This window comes from Ictidomys tridecemlineatus, chromosome 4 (genome assembly GCF_052094955.1).
Source record: "Ictidomys tridecemlineatus isolate mIctTri1 chromosome 4, mIctTri1.hap1, whole genome shotgun sequence".
Classification (NCBI taxonomy): Eukaryota; Metazoa; Chordata; class Mammalia; order Rodentia; family Sciuridae; genus Ictidomys; species Ictidomys tridecemlineatus.
The window spans coordinates 55,334,909-55,357,206 of record NC_135480.1 but is presented as its reverse complement, the minus strand read 5'-3'; the positions used below and the strand labels follow the sequence as shown (position 1 = coordinate 55,357,206).

Here is a 22,298-nt window from a genome sequence, read left to right as displayed (position 1 = left end):
ATCCTTTGTCAAAATACTGTTAAGAACACGAACAGCAGAAACTTTTGAGGATATGGGAGCATAACTAACTTGTTTTGGGAAAGATTCTACAGGGTGTGATAATTGTTCACATGAGATTTTTGAGGCTTGACTAGGAATTTTCTAGGTAAAGAACACAGAGACATGGGGAAGTTGGGACTGTAGCTCAGTGGAAGAGTGCTTGCCTGACATGTTTGAGACACTGGGTTTGATCCTCGGCAGCACCACATTAAAAAATAAAGTATTAAATGTACACATCTGTTGTTTTTAGTTGTCGATGGACACAATGTCTTTATTTTTTTATGTGGTGTTGAGGATTGAACCCAGTGCCTCACATGTGCAAGGCAGGCTCTCTACCACTGAGCTACAGCCCCAGCCCTTAAATGTGCACACCTTTTTTTTTTTTTAATCCTTTTAAAAAATATTTTTTTAGTTGTACACAATACTTTTATTTACTTTTATGTGGTGCTGAGGGCCTCACATGTGCTAGGCAAGCATTCTACCACTGAGCCACAACCTCAGCCCAAGTACACACATCTTTAAAAAAAAAAACCCACAGACATTCTAGGCAAATCAGCAAAGCACTTTCAAAGACAAGCTCTAGAATTTTCTATCTTTTCTTCTGAAATTGTTTCTTTTTTTTTTTTTTTTCTTGGCGCTGGGGATTGAACTCGGGGGCACTCGACCACTGAGCCATATCCTCAGCCCTATTTTGTATTTTATTTAGAGACAGGGTCTCACTGAGTTGCTTAGCGCCTTGCTTTTTTGCTGAAGTTGGCTTTGGACTTGCAATCCTCTTATCTCAGCCTCCCAAGCTGCTGGGATTACAAGCATGTGCCACCGCACCTGGCCTGAAATTGGTTTTCTATTGAATTATTTACATTCAATAAAATACCCAGATATAAAAACTGTGACAATATAACATATTGTCACCAATACCCAAAACAAGATAAAGCATTTTCTTCATGTCAGGAAATTCCCTTGTAGCCCTTCCTGTTCAGTCCTTTCATGTCATCCAGTCCCAGAGGCAAACATATTCTAATACCTGCCATCATGGGGCAGCTTTGTCTTTTCTTATAAATCCTTTAGTTTAACTAATACAGTATATGTTTATTGTGTCCATCCTATTTTCTTAACAAATATTTGAAAAATGTCTTTCTTACATATTTTAGTCTTATTACTGACTAGCATTTCATTATATGACTATACTACAGTTTCTTTATTCATTCTCTTGTAAATGGAACCCTGGGATTTTCCTAATTTTTTAGTTGTTTTGAGTAAGACTGCTTTGAATATTCTTTGATTTCTTGTGACATAAGTTTTCATCTTTGGTGAATACTTGGGAATGGAATTGCCAATTAATAGATGTATATCTTAAGAAATGGACAGTTCTCCAAAGTGATTGTGCCATTTTGTAGTCCCAAGAGCAATATATGGAAGTTCTCACTGCTCTTTATATTTGCCAACATTTGCTGCTATCAATCTTTTAAATTTTGTTAATTTGGCTCTCATGCTCCCATTTTTAAAAATGTGTTTGCATGTCCCTTGCATTCTGCTAGAACCTGGAACTGATTTTATTTCCCTCTATATTTTAGTGCCTGTCTCATATGCCCAAGGTCCATTGGGTGCTTAGAAGTATGTATTGAATGCTGAACAAATGATGGATCCTTGTTGCTATCAACCCTGAATGCTCTTTCAAGGGGAAAGAGGCTTCATTAAACATTTTCCTCAGAATCTGTGTTTTTTAGTGAGTTCTGGTAATAGATTTCAAGTAACTAGAGTTCATTGGTCTTGTAGATTAAGGAGTTGAGGAAAGAGGGTTTATGCTATGATTAAAGGGTTTTTGGAAGTCCTTTTCACTCATTTCTAAACCTCTGGCCAACATTATCCCTTCATTGAATGTCACCAGTCCAAATCTTAAAAACCAATGCCGCCTTGTTGGTTAAATGGATTCCTCTTTTAGAATGCAAGGGTCTCTGAGAGGGATGACACTCTGGTGACCATTCTGTCTTTGCAGCCTTAGTGGTAGTTCCTTTACTTTAACAAGTGAGAATGCTTCTGATTTATATTTACAGAATGCTTTAGGCACTTTTATTAGATGAGGATGGTTAGTGTGACAAGTGGGTAAAAAAAAAATATTTATTTTCTTGATGATTGGGGGCAGAGATGATCGGAGAAAGGATAGTGATCAGAGGGGAGGGGAGGTGGTATCACAAGAGGAGGTTTCAAACAGTTAAGTGTGAACAGACTGGGAATTTGGGGCCAGCAAAGGTACTACAGAAGAATCAGACATATTGACTGAGTTAGCAGATGGAAAGTAGGAAAGAATATTGGAAAATTTATATTTTTGCTTCAAATTGCCTCTGTACACCTAAAAACATCTGTAAGATTACAAGGCATATTTTGTAACAATGTGTTTTGCTAATGATGTGTACCACACAGTTGATATTAGCTATGCACTCATTTTGATTACTTAAAGATTTTAATATTGTTATTTCATGTTATAGTTGCAGTATTTGGAACAGTGCTGATGATTTTGGTAGTCATTCCTGAGATTAAGTCTTCAGAAGCTACTCTCTGCTTTTCCTGATGTTATCACCTTTTTTCCTTTAAGGTCAAAAAGGTTGGTGGTGTCAGGATATAAATGGAAATCAAAGCTGTAACACAGTTGCTTTTCTAAACAATACTCTGAAACTCAGATTAATTACCTGACCTAAAATATGAGAAACCCAGTCAGATAAAAGATGAAAGTAAGATAATACTTATGGTAGTATCCAAGAGTTGAATATGAATAGAGAGGGGTGCTGTAACCAGAGATAGAGATGATTTTGTAATCCCTTCTGCATATTTTTTCTTCTGAAGGTTGAGATCTGTCACCTTCCCTGATGACTGTCGGGGTATATCTAGTTTGTTGACTCACAACCAGAATCTGATGCATCTCGACCTGAAAGGGAGTAAAATAGAGAATAATGGAATAAAGTCATTATGTGAAGCCTTGAAACACCCAGACTGTAAACTACAGAATTTGAGGTAAGTATTGAGTTTTTTATATTATTATTGAGATTTTGATCTGTCCAAACAGACAGCCAAACAATGTATTAATGATGACAGGGTGCAGTGCTGGAGCAGGCTCAGTTTTACTTGAGTTTTGGTAATGAATCCCCCTCATTTATAACTGCAACTCAGTAACAAGACCAGAGGTTGAGAAAGAACAGTGTGGCAACTGTAAAGGTGCTTGCTTGTTATCAGATATTTATCTTAGTGTCAGCCCTCTGCTGATTTTTCTTTAAGAATGTGAGAGCATTAGCAATCATACTTGTTCTGATGATTAAAATCTGTGACAGATTTTAAGAAATATATTATTTTCCAGTGAAGGTCAAATAAATCAGTTTCTGACAAAACAAAAAATCATTATAGTAGGTTTTATCTTAGAAGTTTTTGTAATCCCTAGACTCAATTCAGTTGGCCAAGACTGAGTCTTGATGCATGAAGGGCCAGGTATGCCACCATTGTGGAAAGAAAGGTGTTGGAGAGATAATTGATATCTGAAGTGAGTCTTTCTTGGATTCTATGACCAATGGGAATTAAAAAAAAATCTTACTGGTTTCTGCAAGATGAAATTAACCTATAGCATGTCTGGAGAGTTCTTGGATAATTCTTAAACATGGGTTGAATGCAGTTGTCATCAGGCCAGGTTGGGGCAAAAGTTTTAACAGCTGTGAAGTAGTTTTAGGACATTATGAATAATTTCTGTAACCTGCTCTTCTGGTCTGTAATCAAGTAAGAAGTATGTAACTGGTTCCCATGTCTAAAAATAAAGCGTATTAGTAGCATAAAACCTGTTAAATGGTAGGAAAGATATTTCTTACAGTGGGAGCTATGTATCTAAGTCAAAAAAATCTTGGCATGAGACAGATCACCAAGATATGAAAGAGCCCTTTCAATTGAGGTTTGAATAAAGTCTTCTGCTGACATTCATTTACTTTTGCAACCTTGATGAAGACCAAGTTAGCAGGCTTTCAAGTGGGGAATCATCTCTGGGGGTTAACTATTAGGGCTTCTTATACCAGTGATTAGATGCTTTTGCAATAACGTAATTTGCAATAACGTAACATTACATTGTGGAAGGACTGAATGTTTTTTCATTGTGGGTGGCCACTAGAGAGTAATTGATGGTCTCCCAGACCTACTCTTAACATTTCATATAGGAAAACTTCCAGTTTTCTGTTTGCCTTAAATATCCTGGTATAAGAGCCAGTGGCAGTATGAATGTCCTCATTTAGTCTGGTTTTCGCATAAATCATACTGAACTGAACTCTTCAGAATTGTGTTTTGATGGTTTATTCTCTCCAATTCCAGATGGTATGGGCAATAAAGTGTTAATAGATTAGTAGGTCTTTGTAAGTATGCCCTGCAGAGTATGATCCCCAATTATTGTCAGAACTTTGCATATTTAGAAATAAGATATTCTAGAAAACTTTAAATTGCTGAGGGATTCATTTCAGCCTTTGTACCTGAACTTACTAAAAAGGTAAACATAATCACTAATTTTCACAGAAATGTTTCACTATAATATTTACTAAAGTTTCAAGAAAAAAGGGAGAAAGGTCTGTTCTTCATGTCTTCATAACTTTTTCCACATTGTGGGCCCAATAATAGGTTAGTTATTAAAATATGCTGGGAAACATAGGGGGAAAACTGAAAACTAAATACATTAGAAGTATGCCAATGATTCCTAATTGTGTCCAGAATCCCTTCTTAGACTGGGAGTCACAAACAATATGAGGGAGCAGTTCTTGGTTCCACCAGACACGAGTGTCAAATGGTATAAAGACAAAACACATCTTAAAATACTTCTAATTAGAAGACTAATATAAGGGAAGCAATTACAATAATTGAATAAAAGAAACATACCTGAGAAAGGCAAATATCCACAACAGTGCTGCAATAACTAGAGTAAAATATTGGATAACAGGTAAATAATATATGGATCAATAGAAATTTTTGCTTCTACAGGAGCAAGGAGTCCTTCTGGTTTATTATAATTATTTACAATCACGAAGCACATAATGAGTCATCATAAATATGAATAGCCTTTGGAGAGGGTACACGCTTTGGAACCAGAAGTTCTGCTACCTGGGCACATTATTCAGTATGCAGAGAGTTGAAAACTATCAGTCCTCTCTCCTCCATTACAAAAATTTTTCTGGTATTCACTCACTTTTGTGAACTTGATTATGGTATGTATACTGTGTATACATACTAATTATATCAATTAGGCTTAAATGAAATATCACTTAAAATTTTAAATCCTAACTTTTAAAACAGAAATAACATGGAATATAAGGAAATATATATATATATATATATATATATATATATTTGCTATTTTAATTTGAATAGTATGAAGAAAATGGGTGTTAAGAAAGTAAGTTGTGGGACTGGGGATGTGGCTCAAGCAGTAGCACACTAACCTGGCATGCGCAGGGTGCTGGGTTTAATCTCCAGCACTACATAAAAAAAATAAAGATGTTGTGTCCACCGAAAACTAAAAAAATAAATATTAAAAAAAATTCTTTCTCTCTCTCTCTCTCAAAAAAAAAAAAAAGAAAATAAATTGTGTGGTAAGAAAGTAATTTTCTGTCTTAAATTTTTCTAGAAAACTTTGATACACATAAATTGCTAACTTATTTTTAAAATATTATAACTCCAAGGTTCCAAAATTGGTTACAAAGTTTAGAAACTGTTTCTGTATTTAACATTAAAGATAATATAACTACCACCTTTGATATCTAAGATTATATCAAAACAATGACACCTCAAAACTTGACCCAGATAGTTTATAATTGCAATATTAACTGATTACAATTTATAAATATGCTGCTAACTTAACTCTAATCATATTCCCACATACATGCTTTTAAATATCAATGTAATTAATGTAAGCATAAGAGATTTAAGAAATTTAATTTTCACTGTTAAATACAGTATATGGCCTTATGTGATCTAAAAATACCATGTTTGTATTTTTTGTTTTCACTGTGGTAAATCAGAAGGCTATACAGCCAGCCATCTTTTACATTTCAAATTTCAGAAAATTAATTTATCTAATGATTTTTTTCCCTTGATTTAGAGTAGGCCCATGAGGCCTATCCTGTTAAAAAGGTACCTTCTCTTAGGAACACAATTCCTCTGTCACCTGTGGTACATTCATGCTGATTCTCAGAGAAAGACAGCTTCTGCATGTTGCTTCAGTAACAACACTCTCCTGTCATCCCTGAATTTCTAATGATGTCATAAAAGTAACCTCACAACCAAACAAAAAAAAATTGGAAAATTCTTGAGCAACCTGGAAATACATAGCAGACATTTTCAGAAGAGAAAAATAATGTTCAAACAGCTCTCCCAAGTGTCTACAGTGCTCATCTTCAGAGTTACAGTTCCTCATTACTGAGGAATAGCTGCTTTCTCTGATGGCAGTTTTCTGATCTTAATCTGCTAGCAGCACAGGAGAACTTATTCCACTGAGGATTAACTCATAAGGAAAGCCACATCTTGCATCTGATAAAATTCTACCCTGACCAACTCTCAAACCAAGAACTTATTCCAGGTAGAACATGGGTCCCTTGCTCTGAGTCAACTGTTTGTAGAGCCACTTTGTGGATCTATACCCAGTGACATCTGGTCAGAGCCATAGACAAGAATCAATAAGGCCAATAAAAAAAATTATAATTTGTGTATTTTTAAGGGGCTTTAGGAATTTCTAGCCATGAGCCTTAGTTTATTGCTACTATTGAGAAATAGTTGGGCTGGGTGTGGTGGCACATGGCCTGTAATCCCAGCAGCTCAGGAGGCTGAGACAGGAGGGTCGAAAGTTCAAAGCCAGCCTCAGCAAAAAAAAAAAAAAAAAAAAAAAAAAAAAGTGAGGCACTAAGCAACTCAGTGAGACCCTGTCCCTAAAATAAAATATAAAATAGGGTTGAGGATGTGGCTCAGTGGTTGATTGTTCCTGAATTCAATCCCCAGTACAGAAAAAAGAAAAAATAATTGGGTAAGCTCTCCAGAAGAAACTAAATGTAAGATAAAATAATCTGTTTTGTTGGCTTATATTTAGGTGTCAGTTTGGAGCCATAATCCCTCAGCAGTTTCTTTCTTGATAGAATTACTGGTAACTAATGTTATATCTTAATATAAATGACACATTTCCTCCTAACTCTAGAAAAAAACAGGAAACAGTGTCTTAGTCTGATTTCTGTTGGTAGTAACACAATACCCCAGACTGGTATTTTAAAGAGGTTTATTTTGGCTCATGGTTCTGGAGATGCAAGATTAAGGGGTTGAATCTGCCAATGGCTTCCTTGCTGGCAGAATTCTGAGGTGGTGCAAGACGTAACATGGCAAGAGACGAGATGCGTATATCCTCTGGTCTCTTAGTCTTTGTATAAAGCCACCAGTATTCAATCACTTGTATTCATCTACCCTGATGACTTTCCTTATCACCACCTAACAGTCCCATTTCTAAAAATACAGATTAAATTTCAAATTTCTGTCCTCTTAAGACCCCCCAAAGGGATTAAGCTGTAATATCAGTTTAGAGAGGACAACCTTATTCAAATCATCAGTTTTTTTCTACTATTACTTCTATGCATGTGAGGGTTCCAGTGATCTTTTTTAAATTTGACAAAATATTTTCAATATTTTTTAGTATTTCAGAATTCAGAAATATTAATTTGAATGTTAAGAGTTACATATTATTTCATATGACAGTCAAAACTTAGTAGTTAAGGGTTGTTTTCACAAGACATAGCAATGATTTCTAAAATCCCAAGTAATTGAGTGCCTTAGTTATAAAAAAAAAAAAAATTCATTCTTTTTTTGAGGGTACGGTGTGGGAATTGAACTTGGGGACACTTGACCACTGAGCTACATCCCCAGTCCTATTTTGTATTTTTTATTTAGTTGTTTTTTTCTGTACTTGTTTAGCACCTCCATTTTGCTGAGGCTGGCTTTGAACTCAGAATCCTCCTGTCTCAGCCTCCCGAGCTGCTGAGATTACAGGTGTACGCCACTGCAAACAGCAAAACATTCACTTTTATAAAATAGTTTCTGACTTATAAAGTACCTGCTTTTCTTTGCAGCTGCAAAATAAAGAACATTTTATGAAGCTGAGATTCATCAGGAGTTAGGAGGTTCCATAGATGAAATTTCATTAGTTAGCACTAAGAAAAATGGAAATCTCAAGAAACTCAAACTTCTAATGTGAAAATGATTTAAGTAATCATTTAAAATGCATATATTATAGTTAAGCATTTAATATTTATGGTTAAAAACATTTTCAATTGTTATTTCCAGCTTTCTATTTTTTCTTCCTAAAGGAGAGATATTTTACTTCATTTTTGTTTTATATACATTTGTGTCCAGAAATTTGTAAATACTCACTTTTTTATTTAATTGGTGGTCATTATTCTTTAGATCCCCTCCAAATTGCCTGAGTTATCCAATTCAAAAGGATTTTGACATTAAAATACTTTTATATAAAGTAATACATTTAGCATACCTCTATCATACAGTTCAAGTATGTTAATTTAATCTGGGATTACAGGGTACATATTTTATACTTTTGGACACTTTGGATACTTTTCTGAATTTTTTTATGACAACATGAATATAATTATTCAGACTTAATTTCCACATACAAAATTTTTGTCAATGTATATTACCAGGTTGTTTTGTTTTCTTAAACTCCTTTTCCATTGTTAAAAAAAAAAAAAAAAAAAAAAAAGCTTAATTTTTATTAATTACATTCTTGGCGAGATTGTAAACTAATGATTTATTGAAATGTATGTGAGTGGTAGAGTTTGATTTATGCCTTCATAGATGTATGACAGCTTACCAGGGTCCTAGATCTCCACCCTGTTCACCGAACTTTTACTTTGCTATATTAGTTTCTAACATTCAGTGTTTTAAAGAGTAGTATAAGAATAGCCTGGTGGGCGGGGCTGTGGCTCAGCAGTAGCACACTTGCCTGGCGTGTGTGAGGCTCTGGGGTTCAATTCTCAGCACCACATATAAATAAACAAAAGGTCTATCAACACTTTACAAATTTGGGAGTCAGGCTTTTTTTTTTTTAGTCTCTCTCCCTGTCTCTGCAGATTGTAGTATTTTGTCTTGTCATTGATGATGATAGGATATATTTTTATTTCTTTTGCATAAAATATCTTTTGGTACAGGGCAATCTTTTTATTCAGCAAGGATTTCTTTAAATTGAATTTTTTAAATGGCTTCAGTTCTTTTCCTCTCTTTTTCATGCTGTTTTTCAAAAGCACCTAATGGTCATTGATCATAGATATTTTTTCCTATGTAATTTTTAGTCAGTTTAATGTTTGGTTTCCCCTACTTTTTTCTTGGGAGTTTCTCAAACTTATTTTCATTAATTTTAATTTAGTATTTTTTTTTTACATCTAACTCAGATTGCCGTTTTCTTTTTGATTTTGTTGGATTCTTTCATCCTCAGCCTGCTCCCTTTCTCTCAATCTCACTTCCCTAGTGTTGTGTTACTTGTTTCAGAGTCTTTATCTTCCTATACATTTAAAAATGAAAACAAATCCTTCCACACATTTTCTCATGTCCCCTAGTTTTCTCTTTTTCATACACTTGCCCCTTAGTGAATATCTTTCTGTAAGAATTTAATATTTTATCCACAGGTCCTCATAATATTGACTCTTCCCGTCTAGAAGAGTTCTGTACAAACAGAATGACAAGAGTCCCCTTTTTTCCCCCAACTACCTTTGTGGCTGCTAATACAGTGTCCAGTCTGCTCAGGCTGCCATACCAAAAGGCCATGAACTGAGTATCTTAAACTTACTTCTCAATATTATGGAGGCTGAAAGATCAAGAGCAGACAGGGTTCTTTTCTGGTGAGGTCTCTCACCTTTTGCCTTCTTGCTGTGTCCCCACATGGCCTTTATTATGTGTACTTGCCCACTCTTTGTATCCCTTTCCCTTCTTATAAGTATGTCCTATTACATTAGGACCCTACTCTTTTCACTTCATTTAAGTAAATAAGAACTTCCTTAAAGGACCCACCTCCAAATACTTCCACATTAGGAGTTAGCATCTCAACATATGACTTTTGGAGGAACATAATTCAACCCAGAACATTTTATTTTTCAGGGAAAATTAAGATTTTCAGCCTTTGGTCATACTCTAGGTCACCCATTGTATCTAATTCTGGGCTGCAGAAGGGGAGCTTTTTCCTGTTCCTGCCTCTGTGTACCCTGATTTTGATGGAGAGAACGGATTCCTGAGTGCCTCAAATTGTTAAGCCCTTTATTAAATAGAATACCTGGAGCAGCTCCAGCTGCCAAGAACTCTGTGCTGCCTGACTCTTCTCACAGATTGTTGATATCACTCCCAGTGTATGGAGCACAAATTATTTTCAAATAGAAATCTCTTTTAAGATTATTTAGAAGGATTCTATGTGTACTTTGTCTACTTCATTTCCTCTTTTAGAAACAATTTTATTTCTGATTTTTACTTCTTGGTTTCACTTTTAAGGACCAAGTTCCTCAGAAAGCATGGGTTGATTCCCATGAGGTAAGCAAGCTCATGGGAGATCCCTCCTGACTTCTGTCTGCCTCTGTTATTCCACAGATCAGTGTTGGAGGGGACAGTTATCCTTTGATCCATCTTCTTCAGAGTTGTAGTTAGGGAAATACCTCTCAGATTTAAAAAATGTATTTCCATTAAAGATTTTAAAAATGTTTTCATACACATTTTCATGGGGAATTGGGGATGGGAGAGATAGACTTTCTTCCCTCCTTAACTCTGTCACAGTCTTATACTTAAATAACTGATTCTATGAAGGGAAGCTGAAATTTCAGTCAAGGTTCCCCCCAAACTGACAAATCTTTACCCTCTGGCTGGGTGTGAGTGGTGATTGTCATTCTTCTGTAGGATGCATCATTTCTGTTTTTTTTGATTTTGTTTTCCAGGTTGGAATTCTGTGAATTAACTGCAGTTTGTTGTCTAAATATATCGAAGGCTCTCATCAAAAGCCAGAGCCTGATATTTCTGAATCTGTCGGCCAATAATCTGTTGGATGATGGCGTGAAGTTGTTATGTGAGGCCTTACGACATCCAAAATGTTGCCTAGAGAGACTGTCGTGAGTCTATTTTTATAACTTCATTATGGTTTAAATAGGGAAAAGCCTGAGTCTTAATATTAACAGGCTGGTTTGTCAGTCCTAGGTGAATTCTGAAAGTACCTCCTGTTTCGGTACTTCTCTTTTTCTGTGTGTGTCTGGGGATTGAATCCATGACTTTGTGTATGCAAAGCATGTGATATACCACTGAACTATACCAGCAGCCCTCTCTTCCTCTTCTACATGACTTTTTAGATAATTTTCTTTCTGATCAAGCTTATTTTCCTTCCTTTTCTAGTCTTCTCCTCTTCCTGTGTTTCACTCTATCCTGTACATGGCTACAATGACATTCACAATTTAAGTAGATTTGTTGAGGTTAATCCCATAGTAAAGAATCAAATTTATAAGCACCTGCTAATTTTCTTGTGAAGGAGAAGAGACATGGACTGTGGAAATTGAAGGATACTTTCCCATCTGTTTATCCTTCAGCTTAGAAAGTTGTGGCCTCACAGAAGTTGGTTGTGAGGATCTTTCATTGGCTCTCCTCAGCAATAAGACACTGACACATTTATGCCTGGCAGACAATGTTTTGGGAGATGATGGAGTAAAGCTTGTAAGTGATGCCTTGAAAGACCCACAGTGTACTCTACAGAGCCTTGTGTAAGTGTCTACTAGTTTTCATCCTTCCAATATAATATGCATTGTAAAGTATATTTAAAATGATGATATTGTTCAAATGTGTCTTCCACAATTCATGTATCAGAAATTTAATTTCTAATGCAGCAGTGTTGAGGTGGTGGTATCTTTCAAATGTGATTAGGTCATGAGAGATATTAGACATATCCCCTCAATTTTGGACATCCAACTTCCAGAACTGTTATCTATAAATTTCCCCAGGTGTTCTGTTACAGTAGCACCAAGCTAAGATGGAGACATTAGGAACAAATTCTGACTCTTGTTTTCCTAGCTGTTACCCCTTAATGATGATGATGATGCTAATAACTGCCATGTATTGTATCCCTACTCTATTCTTGACACTGTGCTGAGTTTATTTAAGCTGTGCAAGGGTACCTGATGGTGTCAAACTGACCACATTCGATCTAGGTATCTCATACAGGTCAGGAATGTGAGGCTTAGATAATGTATCTTGTCTAACATCTCACAAGAACATGATGAATTCAGAACTAAAGTTTACCAACTATGCAACTTTGTCATTTGGGCTTAGAATGAACTTTTTATATAGGTATTTTCTGTTTCTTGCACAAACACATTACACACTCCTTAAACAGAAATAATAGCATTCCATTGTATGGCTGAATCACAATGTGCTTATTCTGTTAATTTTTTCTAGATAATTTTCTAGACAAACAATTGATAAGCCAAAGTTTGGATTTTTGTTTTCTTTTTTGGGGAGGTCAAATGTTCCAGATAGGTTGTTTATATTCCCAGCAGTAGTCTAGGGACCTTCATTTTAATGCCCCACTAGGTATTCACAATCTTTCTGATCAGTATTAGAAAGTTGAAAAATAATGTGTAATTTGATGTTGAACATATTTTCAAATGTTTTAGGCTCTTTATTCTCTAGGAATTGCTTCTTCATAGGTTTACTTTTCTTATGCATGTTTTCTGATATGTTATATATATTATGGTTATTAATATCACATATACTTATTACATATTGCAAATAATTTTCCTAGCATGTTGCTGTATTTCCAGCTTTCTCTATGGTTATTTTCAGATTCTGCCTCATGACTTCTAGAGGTTTTATCAAAATTGGAAATACCTTTCTTAAAAAAAATCCACTTAAGTTATTATCTTGTGTTCTTAATGGTTTTGTTTTTAACATTTGCATGTTAAATTCTGCAAAGTTTATTCCAATTTAACATTTACATGTTAAATTATTCCCAATTTTATCTTAAGATTTATACTTATCAGATCTATTGTACAAAAATAATTTATGGCACGATGTCTTGTTCTTATTGATCGAAATTGCCACTTTTATTACGTATGAAGAATGCTTATTTTATTATGATTACTCCTATTATATGCCATCTGCCTGCTTCTCTATTCTGCAATAGTACTGTATTCAATATAAAAAGGTTAACGTTGGTTTTAGAGTAAGAAAAACTGAAGAACATGAATCCAGTCTTTAATACAATTTCATGCAGACATAAATGTCCCATGTGAGACAGGCTGCTAGTCAAGAGTGTCTGATTTGAGACTGGGTGTTGGCAAGTGATTATAACCTAAAATTTTTCAGATATAAAAATCTCTGGACAGTAGAAGAATGTTTCCATCTTTCCTTACATTGTCCTTCCTCCAGGCTGAGGTGCTGCCATTTCACTTCACTGAGCAGTGAATATCTCTCAACTTCTCTTGTGCACAATAAGAGCCTCAAGCATCTGGACCTGGGTTCAAACTATCTTCAAGATGATGGAGTAAAGCTTCTGTGTGATGTCTTCCGGCAGCCAAGCTGTAATCTTCAGGATTTGGAGTGGGTTTTCTGGGACTTTACTGTTGGGTAGTTTCAGTTACAGGCTGTCTTAAGGGTAGAGGAGATTTGGGGGGCGAGGTGAGGAAGGCTGAGATCTGGGTATCAGGGAAAAGTGTATAGAGCTGATTTTCTGTCATTCTGCCTGAGACAAGCTGAAGAAGTCTGTCCATCAGATTTGTTTTTTAATCAGTCACTATATCAGCTTCCCTCAGGTAAGACCCAGCAGCATCAGGCTAAATAGGGAGTCACTTTTCTCTTTCCTTGGCTGTGAATCTGTGTCTCTTCCATTTATAGCCACGAAGCTGAAATTGTACTCTTGTTTTTCTTTATATTTAAACTCAGGTTTATTATTTTTTACAAAGAAACTGCAAGGGTTATATTTTTTTTTAAATGCTATAGCCCCATTTCACATCCAACATTTTTAATCCTATGGCCCCTCTTGGTCTGTGAGCAAGTACACATACATATGTATGGCCTTTGTGTATACATTATTGTATAGACATGACTTTAGGGTTTCTGTTCACTTGATATTATTTCAGAAACACATTTAAATATATATTAAAATCATCTTAATGACTGCATGATATTTAATATTTCAATGTATAAATATTGTAGCTAGAGTGCAGCAGGGTGGATGAGTCACTTAATAATCTTGGCTCACTTTTCCTCAAGGGCCTCCACTGGGACTAGTAGCTTGGATAATTCATTAAGCGCATGAACCCAGAATTGATTTTTGGAACTGTAAACTCAAGATCCTTGGAGTACTTAGAAGTAGTTGTCTTGAGTGGGCTGACTCATGATAACCACACTTCCAAATTGGTTTAAGTTTATTGTGACATTGTAAACACCAAGGTGATTGAGCCACCTTTACTTTCTTCAGGAAAATGTATGATATGGATTATTATGTGATTCTCTGAAATTTCCTTGATTATTTAATTGGGAGATAAAGTTTTACTTAATGGAAATCATTGCAAATCCAATACCTTCATTTCATTAAAGAGATTAAATTTCTAAGTGATCTGTACACTCAGGGTCAGCCCACCTTCTCTCCTGGGTATTGCTGTAAACACAATTTTTTTTTTTTTGCTTAGTTATAGCATCTAAGCAAGCCATGCCCTTTCTTTCAACCAATGTTAACATAAATAAGAGCTAGTTGCTGAGGCCATTGACCTAAAGGCCATTGAAAGTGATACTCATTCTCAATTAACATAAAGTGTTGATTTACACGAAAATAAATATAAATCCAGTCATAATGTATACCATACATTGGTAGAAGGACCCAGGGAGCAAGGAGAAGGACCTCACAGTGGACACAGAAGTTCTTTAGGCTCAAAAGATGAAGAGGATTTTGTCATGTAGGGATATCCTAGGCAAAGGAAAGGAGGGAGAGAGTAAAAGGGAATAACAATTGCTGTTGTATTTGGAGAAAAATGCATGTGTAAAGTTAGAGAATACTGTGGGGACAAAGTATGAGGAGGGAAAGCTTGAGGTCATGCAGAGGACCTGCAAGAAACAGCTTTTCATATGCTTTCTTATTTGAAGATGAAGCCTTGAGGTAGATTCCTGGAAAGCTTTTTCTTTTTTGAATTTCAAAAATCTATTAAAAATGGAAATAATTTATCTGTGTTTCTTGGAAAAGCTTATATCCATGTTTTTTTTTTTAAATCAAGGGTATAATCACTTTTTCTTTATCAGTTTTATAGGTAGCAATCTGTTGGTGGGGGGGGGGGCAGAGTTTTACCCACTGGGTTTCTTTTGCATTGTTTCCTAGTAACATTAGACCTTCCCATGTGCGTTCTGGGTTGTAGACAGAGTGAGAAGAGGTTCAAATATCTGGGAAGCTCTACTAGGACAAAGTTAACTAAGCCTGACAACTGAAGGGTTCACTTCTCTTTTCTATTTCTTGCAGATTAATGGGTTGTGTTCTCACTGATGCATGTTGTTTGGATCTGGCTTCAGTTATTTTAAACAACCCAAACCTGCACAGCCTAGACCTTGGGAATAATGAACTGAAGGATGATGGGATGAAAATTCTATGTGATGCTTTAAGACATCCAAATAGTAACATTCAGAAGCTTGGGTGAGTTTGTAGTTGTATCATTAGGAAAATGATACCTGTTTGATGGCTAGTATAGATAGTAGTTTCATGTGTGGAGAGAATGAAAAAACAATGAGGACTAGAAGGTAATTACTCTGAGAAATAAGAATCTGAATTTCAAATATATGGGTCAATGTGTATTACATGTTCTTTGGTATAAAAGATACATAGTAAGTAAATGGTACCTGTTTGGGCTTCTCCGTTCATCCTTCAGGTATTCCATTTGTTCGTGAGTTAATTTTTCTTTTTAAATCAAATACTTTACTAATCATCTTCTATCTATAAAACACAAGGAGCTTGCAATCTAATAAACGCTGATCCTATGTACTACTTATGTTCAATCTTGTGTTTAGTTTTTTACTTAAATCTTGAACTGATATTGGCTAGTTCATTTTCATCTGTACAACGTAAGTTATTGACCTCTAGGTCAGGAATTGGATTCTCCATGTGGGAAACCAAGACACAATACGTTTCAGCCTTTAGGAATTCAGTATCTCCCAGAGAAATCTTCCTTGACTCTTACAAGAAAGTGTTGCTGTTCCAGTGTTTCCATACCTTTTATAATAATGCTGATATTCTAGAATTTTATCCTATTTACAACCTAATAACTTAGCATGCTTATTTCATGGATGCTGGAAGAAAACACAATATTTCTTTCAGAAAAAAGGACTTCATTAGAAAGAGTATCAATGTCAGTTCCCTTTTCCCCCAGGCTTTACTGGACTGTCATGGAGGGCTCAGATGGATACCTGAACATGCCACTGTAGAGCAAGTGAGAATAAGCCTGCTCTTCGTCCTGGAGAGAGATGTTACTTGATTATTTAGGTTTCTCCATGAAAATACAGCCCTGAGAAATGGCCTGGGTAGAGTTGTTATCAGAAACTTGTGTTCTTGTTTGCAAAACATGTGGGAGAGTGACAGATCAATGGAAAAATGTCTTGTAACAATATCCATCCCTTGTTTCTATACAATACAGTATCAGCTTCTTGTGAATTTTCACATGAGTATACTACTCCGTTAGCCACTCTGATTAATCTACTCAATAGAAGCTGGAACCGTATCTGTTCAATTAATCCCACATACTATTTAATGAAGACCATGATAAAACTCCAAGTACAGAAAGAGGCCAACTTACAGTATTGATTTCAATCACAATGCTAGGGTCCTGGATTCAGCCAACTGAATAAATCCCCAAAGAACTAATAGGTCTTTCATCTGTTATGATCCACACAAAGGAATTTAGAATGACCTGCTAATCTCTGACTTCAGTGACAATAAATGGGGCAAAATATGGACCCAAAGCAACCCATATCCCCAATAAGGGACATTAAGTGGTCCACTGTTCCCCACATACCTAAGGCTCAAAAGAGCACAGGACACTCTAATTTGGGATGTATTGCTATAATTGATTTGGGTCACCATTAGACTGGTTAAGCCAGGTAGTCAGTCACATTGATAATTACAGCTAATTCATTGGCCATACATAGTTTAACCCAAGACTGTTCTGGCATCAGGAAATCCAAGTGAAGTGAGGCTGTGCTGGTTGTTGTACTTATACACATATGATGGGGGTCCACATTGGGGTTTCCAATGATAGCATCAGGCACAGGAGAATAGCTCAGTGCCTCCTGCATCCCCAGGAGATTTTCTGTTTATACAGCTTGTGGACAGACATGACAACCCAGGCAGATTTCTGGGTGCAGCTGTTGCTGGATTTACACAGACCAAATAGTTATTTTGCCAGGCTGTAGTGTTGGAACTTTGTGTGTGGAGGGGAGAATGAGAACTTTAATTGTTCTCCCTACTCTTCATACTTCTCAGGTTCTTATTGTTGCCCCCTAATTCCATCTTGGTGGCCATAACTTCACTTACTCTTCAGCTATTCCTCATCCGCACCCAAACCTTTAGCCCAGTGGGATCTGGGATAGAGAGAAGGAAGCATCTTTACAATATTTATAGAAACTCCTCATCTCCCACACCCTTTATATTCCATATTCTATTTACTATCTCCTAAATAGCAAAGGCAATTATGAAGCGAATGGATCTTTCATTACCTTTTAAAATATGGTTGGAGATATATAAAAGTCCATTTTAATACATTTCCTATATAGATACTCATTTTCTCCAGCAAAAATTCATTGAAGTTTTTTCTCTCCTTACTTCTTGGCAGGGACACCATTGTTACTTGTTTTATTTTTGTTGGTGGATGGATCTGCCACTGGATTTTCTCTTCTTTCCCTTTAGTCTGTTTGTAATTCCCCAGGTCCAATAGTGCACTGTCTTAGAATAGCTCTATAATAAATCCTGATGTCTACTAGACCAAGTCTTCCAAAAATATTTCTGATGATAATCTTCAAAATAATTTTGACTCTTCTTTGCATTTCCAAGTTAATTTTCAAATATCAGATTATCAATTATCATGCACAAGCACCTGCCACACCTACCTGTTAACTGGAATTGCATTGAATCTATCAATGAGTGAATCTCTTGATATGCCAAAATGAACTGTATTTCTCAGTTTAAGTCTACCCATAAAGCTTAGTAATTTTCCCAAGGTGGATGTATACTTTGTTTACTTATTCTAAAACTAATGCCATCAAAAATAGTTAATTGCTATTTTTTTCATTGTGTTTCATAGATACACAGTTGGTTCTGTATGTTGATTTCATATATGTGGACTGTCACATTCTCTTGTTGATTTTGTTTTAGATTATTTTGGATTTTCTAGGTATACAGTCAGACCATTTGGGAATAATGTTATTTTCCTTTTCAGACCTTATGTTTTTATTTTTATGACCTTAATAACTGTTAATATGTGATATAATATTAATATGTCCAGGGAGAGTGGGCTTCCTTCTGTTGTTCCTCATATCCAAAACAAAATTTCAGTAAATCACCCACTTATCAATTTTAAAAATTCCTTTCTATACCTAGCTTGTGAAAAGTTTTTTATATTTTAAAATTCTGAGTAGGTGTCTAACTTAAGAAATTTGCCAAACCTGTTTACATTTATTATATCAACCTGGGCTAAAAGCAACTCAGTCATGATATCTCTTTCGTGTGTGTGTGTGTGTGTGTGTGTGTGTGTGTGTGTGTGTGTGTGTATGAGAGGGAGGGACACTTATTTTGTCAATATAAGTATTTACACATCTTTGTTCATAATGGAGATTACGTAATTATTTCTTATGCAGTCCTCATTAAGCTTTTGTATCTAAGTTGCAGTAATTTTATAAATTGAGTTTGGGAATATTGCTTCCTTTTCAGATTCCTGGGAGGAATGTAGTAAGACTGGAATTACTTGAATTTTGTAAAACTTTCTGGTGAAACTATATAGAGTTTCCATTGCAGATTGTTTTAAATCTAGATTATATTTTTAAAATATGGTTAGGTTTTTTATTGAGTACTCTTTGATATGTTTTCTTATTGATTTTATCTATTTAATCCAAATTGTAGAACTTATTGGCAAGTTTCCAATAATATTTTACTATCTGTTGAATGTCTAAATCACCAATAGTGATCTCTCTTCTCAATCCTGATATTGGTAATTTGAGCAGCTTCACATTTCATTTTTTTTTTCAAAGAACAACACTGATTTCTCTGTTCTACTGTATATATACTTTATATTTCATTAATTATATAATCTTATTTCTTGTACTTTCATTGGTTTTATTTTGGGTTTTGCCGTTTTTCCTAACTTCTTGAATTGGATGCTTATTTAGATCATATAACCTTATGTTTTTCTTTTTATTACCTTCATAACTGGCATACTTTATTCTGTAAGTATTGATATTATATGCAATGTTTTGTTTTTAATCTAAAATATTTTTAGAAGTCCCTTATATTTTTCTTTAAGACATATGGGTTGGGCTGGGGATGTGGCTCAAGTGGTAGCGCCCTTGCCTGGCATGCGTGGAGCACTGGATTCGATCTTCAACACCACATAAGAATAAAAATAAACTTATTATGTCCACCTAAAAAAACTAAAAATAAATATTTAAAAAAAGACATGGGTTATTTTAAAATATATTTTTATTTTTTTTAAATGTGGTGCTGAGGATTGAACCCAGTACCTCACTAAATATAGGCAAACACTACCACTGAGCCTATATTTCTTAATTTTTGAACATTAACCACTAGCATTGTGGTCTGAGAAAATACTGTATGTGATTTTAATCTTTTGAGATCTGTTGGCATTTGCTTCATGGGTTAATGTATAGTTAGTTTTTGTATATGTTCTACTGTGCACTTGAAAAGAGTATGTAGAGTTGCTGGTTGCAGAATCCTGTGGTTTTGCATATTAGTTGAATGTGTTCCTCAAAGATGCATACGCTGGCAGGCTGGCCCTAGTGTGATTGTGTTGAAGTGTGGAACCTTTAAGGGATGGGACCCAGTGGCAGATGATTAGGTTACTGGAAACATTGCCCTCAGAAGGATTTTTTTCCTTTCAGATAACTTAATGACCATGAAAATATATTAAATCTCCATTATAATATTAGATTTGCATCTTTCACTTTCTGGTTGTTTTTCTTTTTATATTTTTGGAACCATTATTGGGGATTGAAAAATTTAAATTGATTAAATTTCCTGATGAATTCTTGAAAACCTTTTGTTTTATAATACTTTTCACCCTAAGGTGTGTTTTATGTAATATTTATGAATGCTGTGTTATAATTAGTGTGAATTAACATGAATCCCTTGTGGGTAGCAACTTAATTTTTTTATATGATCAGCACCTGCATATGTGCTTATGTAAACATAAGGTAAACCTTATGTTTACCTTGCACACAACTGTTCAATGGCAAGGTAAACATAAGGTGAAAATTATATTCAAATTAGTTGGTTGGTGAAACATCAGGTGCAGAAGGTAGTATATATACTTGCATAGTTATTCTTTGGACTATATTTATAGGCTTGTAATTCATAATAAGGGAAGGTATATGCTCAGCCTATAAATATCTAGTAATAATATGAGTACTTGTAATCCTTGAATTAGTATTCTTTTTTTTTTTTTTAAGTTCTGAAATTCCACTCAAAGCTCACAGATCCTCATGTGCTTACTCTCTGTCATGGGATAAAGTCATTTTTATCTTTTGTCTCTCTTCCCTACAGGTTGGAATACTGTAGTTTGACCTCTCTCTGTTGTCAGGATCTTTCTTCTACTCTTCTCAGCAACCAAAGACTGATAAACATGAACCTGACACAGAATGCCTTAGGGTGTGAAGGAATTGGGAAGTTATGTGAAGCCTTGAAGTCTCAGGAATGTAAACTACAAATTCTAGGGTAAGTCTTCAGTAGCTTCTCAGGAGGAGAGTTTCCAGTAATGAGAAATTTTGGGAACCACTCATTTATCACAGGCCTAAGAACCTGATTTGGATCCTTTGGAGGATTACTACTAGAACATTGAATTTTGATACAGCATAGGAGTTGAATTGAGCACTCTGGAGCCAGGCTACCTGAGTATGGTTTCTGATCTCTCTTCTTACTAAATGTTTAATGTAGGATAATCTCCTTATCACTGTTTTGGTTTCCTTATCTGTAGGTTAAATTATAAAATTGACATGTAGGATTATTGTGAAAATTACAGAATCAGTATAGGCTAAGTACTTATAAAAGGGCCTAGCATAACAAGCAATGAATGTGTTAAGCTATTTTCAACATTATCATTAGTAGTACTATTTTGCTTGGATAGGAAAAGGCTCTTGCTACATTTAATTTTACTTTGAGTACGGTGTATCCTTCACTGCATCTCTCTGTTCCCTTTTCTACTCACTATCCATGCTCATATTCTCTATTTTAGGAGACAGGTTTTTGTTTTTTTGTCTCTTTTACTGAAATTTCACAGAGGAAGTGGAAGGCTATAGGAAAATTGAATTCAGGAAAAGAGATTTCACCTTGTTTTCTCAGGTTGTGCAAAGAGGCATTTGATGAGGAAGCCCAGAAGCTGCTAGAAGAGGTTGAAGTAAGCAATCCACATTTAGTCATTAAGCCCTATTGTAATGATTATGGTGAAGAAGATGGGTCCTGGTGGTGGTGTTCCTGATTTGAAGACCCTGAAATTACTTGAAAAAATAAAAATTAAATAAAACTTCAGAATGGCAAAGACTTTGGTTCTCAGCATAATAAGATAATCTCTGCACAGAAATATTGCAGGTGACATGTTAGATACCGATTAGTCACTTCTCTGTAAAACATTGGTTCTACTTGACGCAAGTCTTTATAGGCTAAAGGAAACGAAAAAAAAAAAAAGCTCTCTGAAAAGAATATCATGTTTTTAGTTGGATTCAAAACTTAAGAACTCGGGTAGGAGAAGCCTAGAAATAAGACCTGAGGATGGGACTGAAGAATTTTTTTAAAAGTGCTTTCTTAGGATTTATAAGGTAGGGGCTCAGGAATTAAAAGGGTCAAGCACAAGTTGACAGTTCTCTTAAAAGCTATGCCTGTAGCATAGGGGAGCTACAGCCCCAGCATAGGGGGGCTGTAGCTCAGTGGAAAAGCACTTGCCTAGCTTATGTGAGGCTCTGGATTTGTTTCCCAGCACTGAAAG

General features: G+C 35.3%; 1 protein-coding gene across 1 annotated transcript in view; it reads left to right on the top strand.

Moving 5' to 3' along the window:
- Nlrp14 (NLR family pyrin domain containing 14) overlaps nucleotides 1–21,847 on the top strand; it is a 30,315-nt gene extending 8,468 nt beyond the window's left edge. Inside the window, exons 5-11 of the mRNA XM_040284833.2 lie at nucleotides 2,881–3,048; nucleotides 11,013–11,183; nucleotides 11,652–11,822; nucleotides 13,486–13,656; nucleotides 15,566–15,736; nucleotides 20,864–21,034; nucleotides 21,659–21,847. Coding sequence (XP_040140767.1) covers nucleotides 2,881–3,048; nucleotides 11,013–11,183; nucleotides 11,652–11,822; nucleotides 13,486–13,656; nucleotides 15,566–15,736; nucleotides 20,864–21,034; nucleotides 21,659–21,794 — 1,159 coding nt within the window. The 3' untranslated portion in view covers nucleotides 21,795–21,847. The remainder of the gene's footprint in view (nucleotides 1–2,880; nucleotides 3,049–11,012; nucleotides 11,184–11,651; nucleotides 11,823–13,485; nucleotides 13,657–15,565; nucleotides 15,737–20,863; nucleotides 21,035–21,658) is intronic.
- Nucleotides 21,848–22,298: the final 451 nt, after the last annotated feature.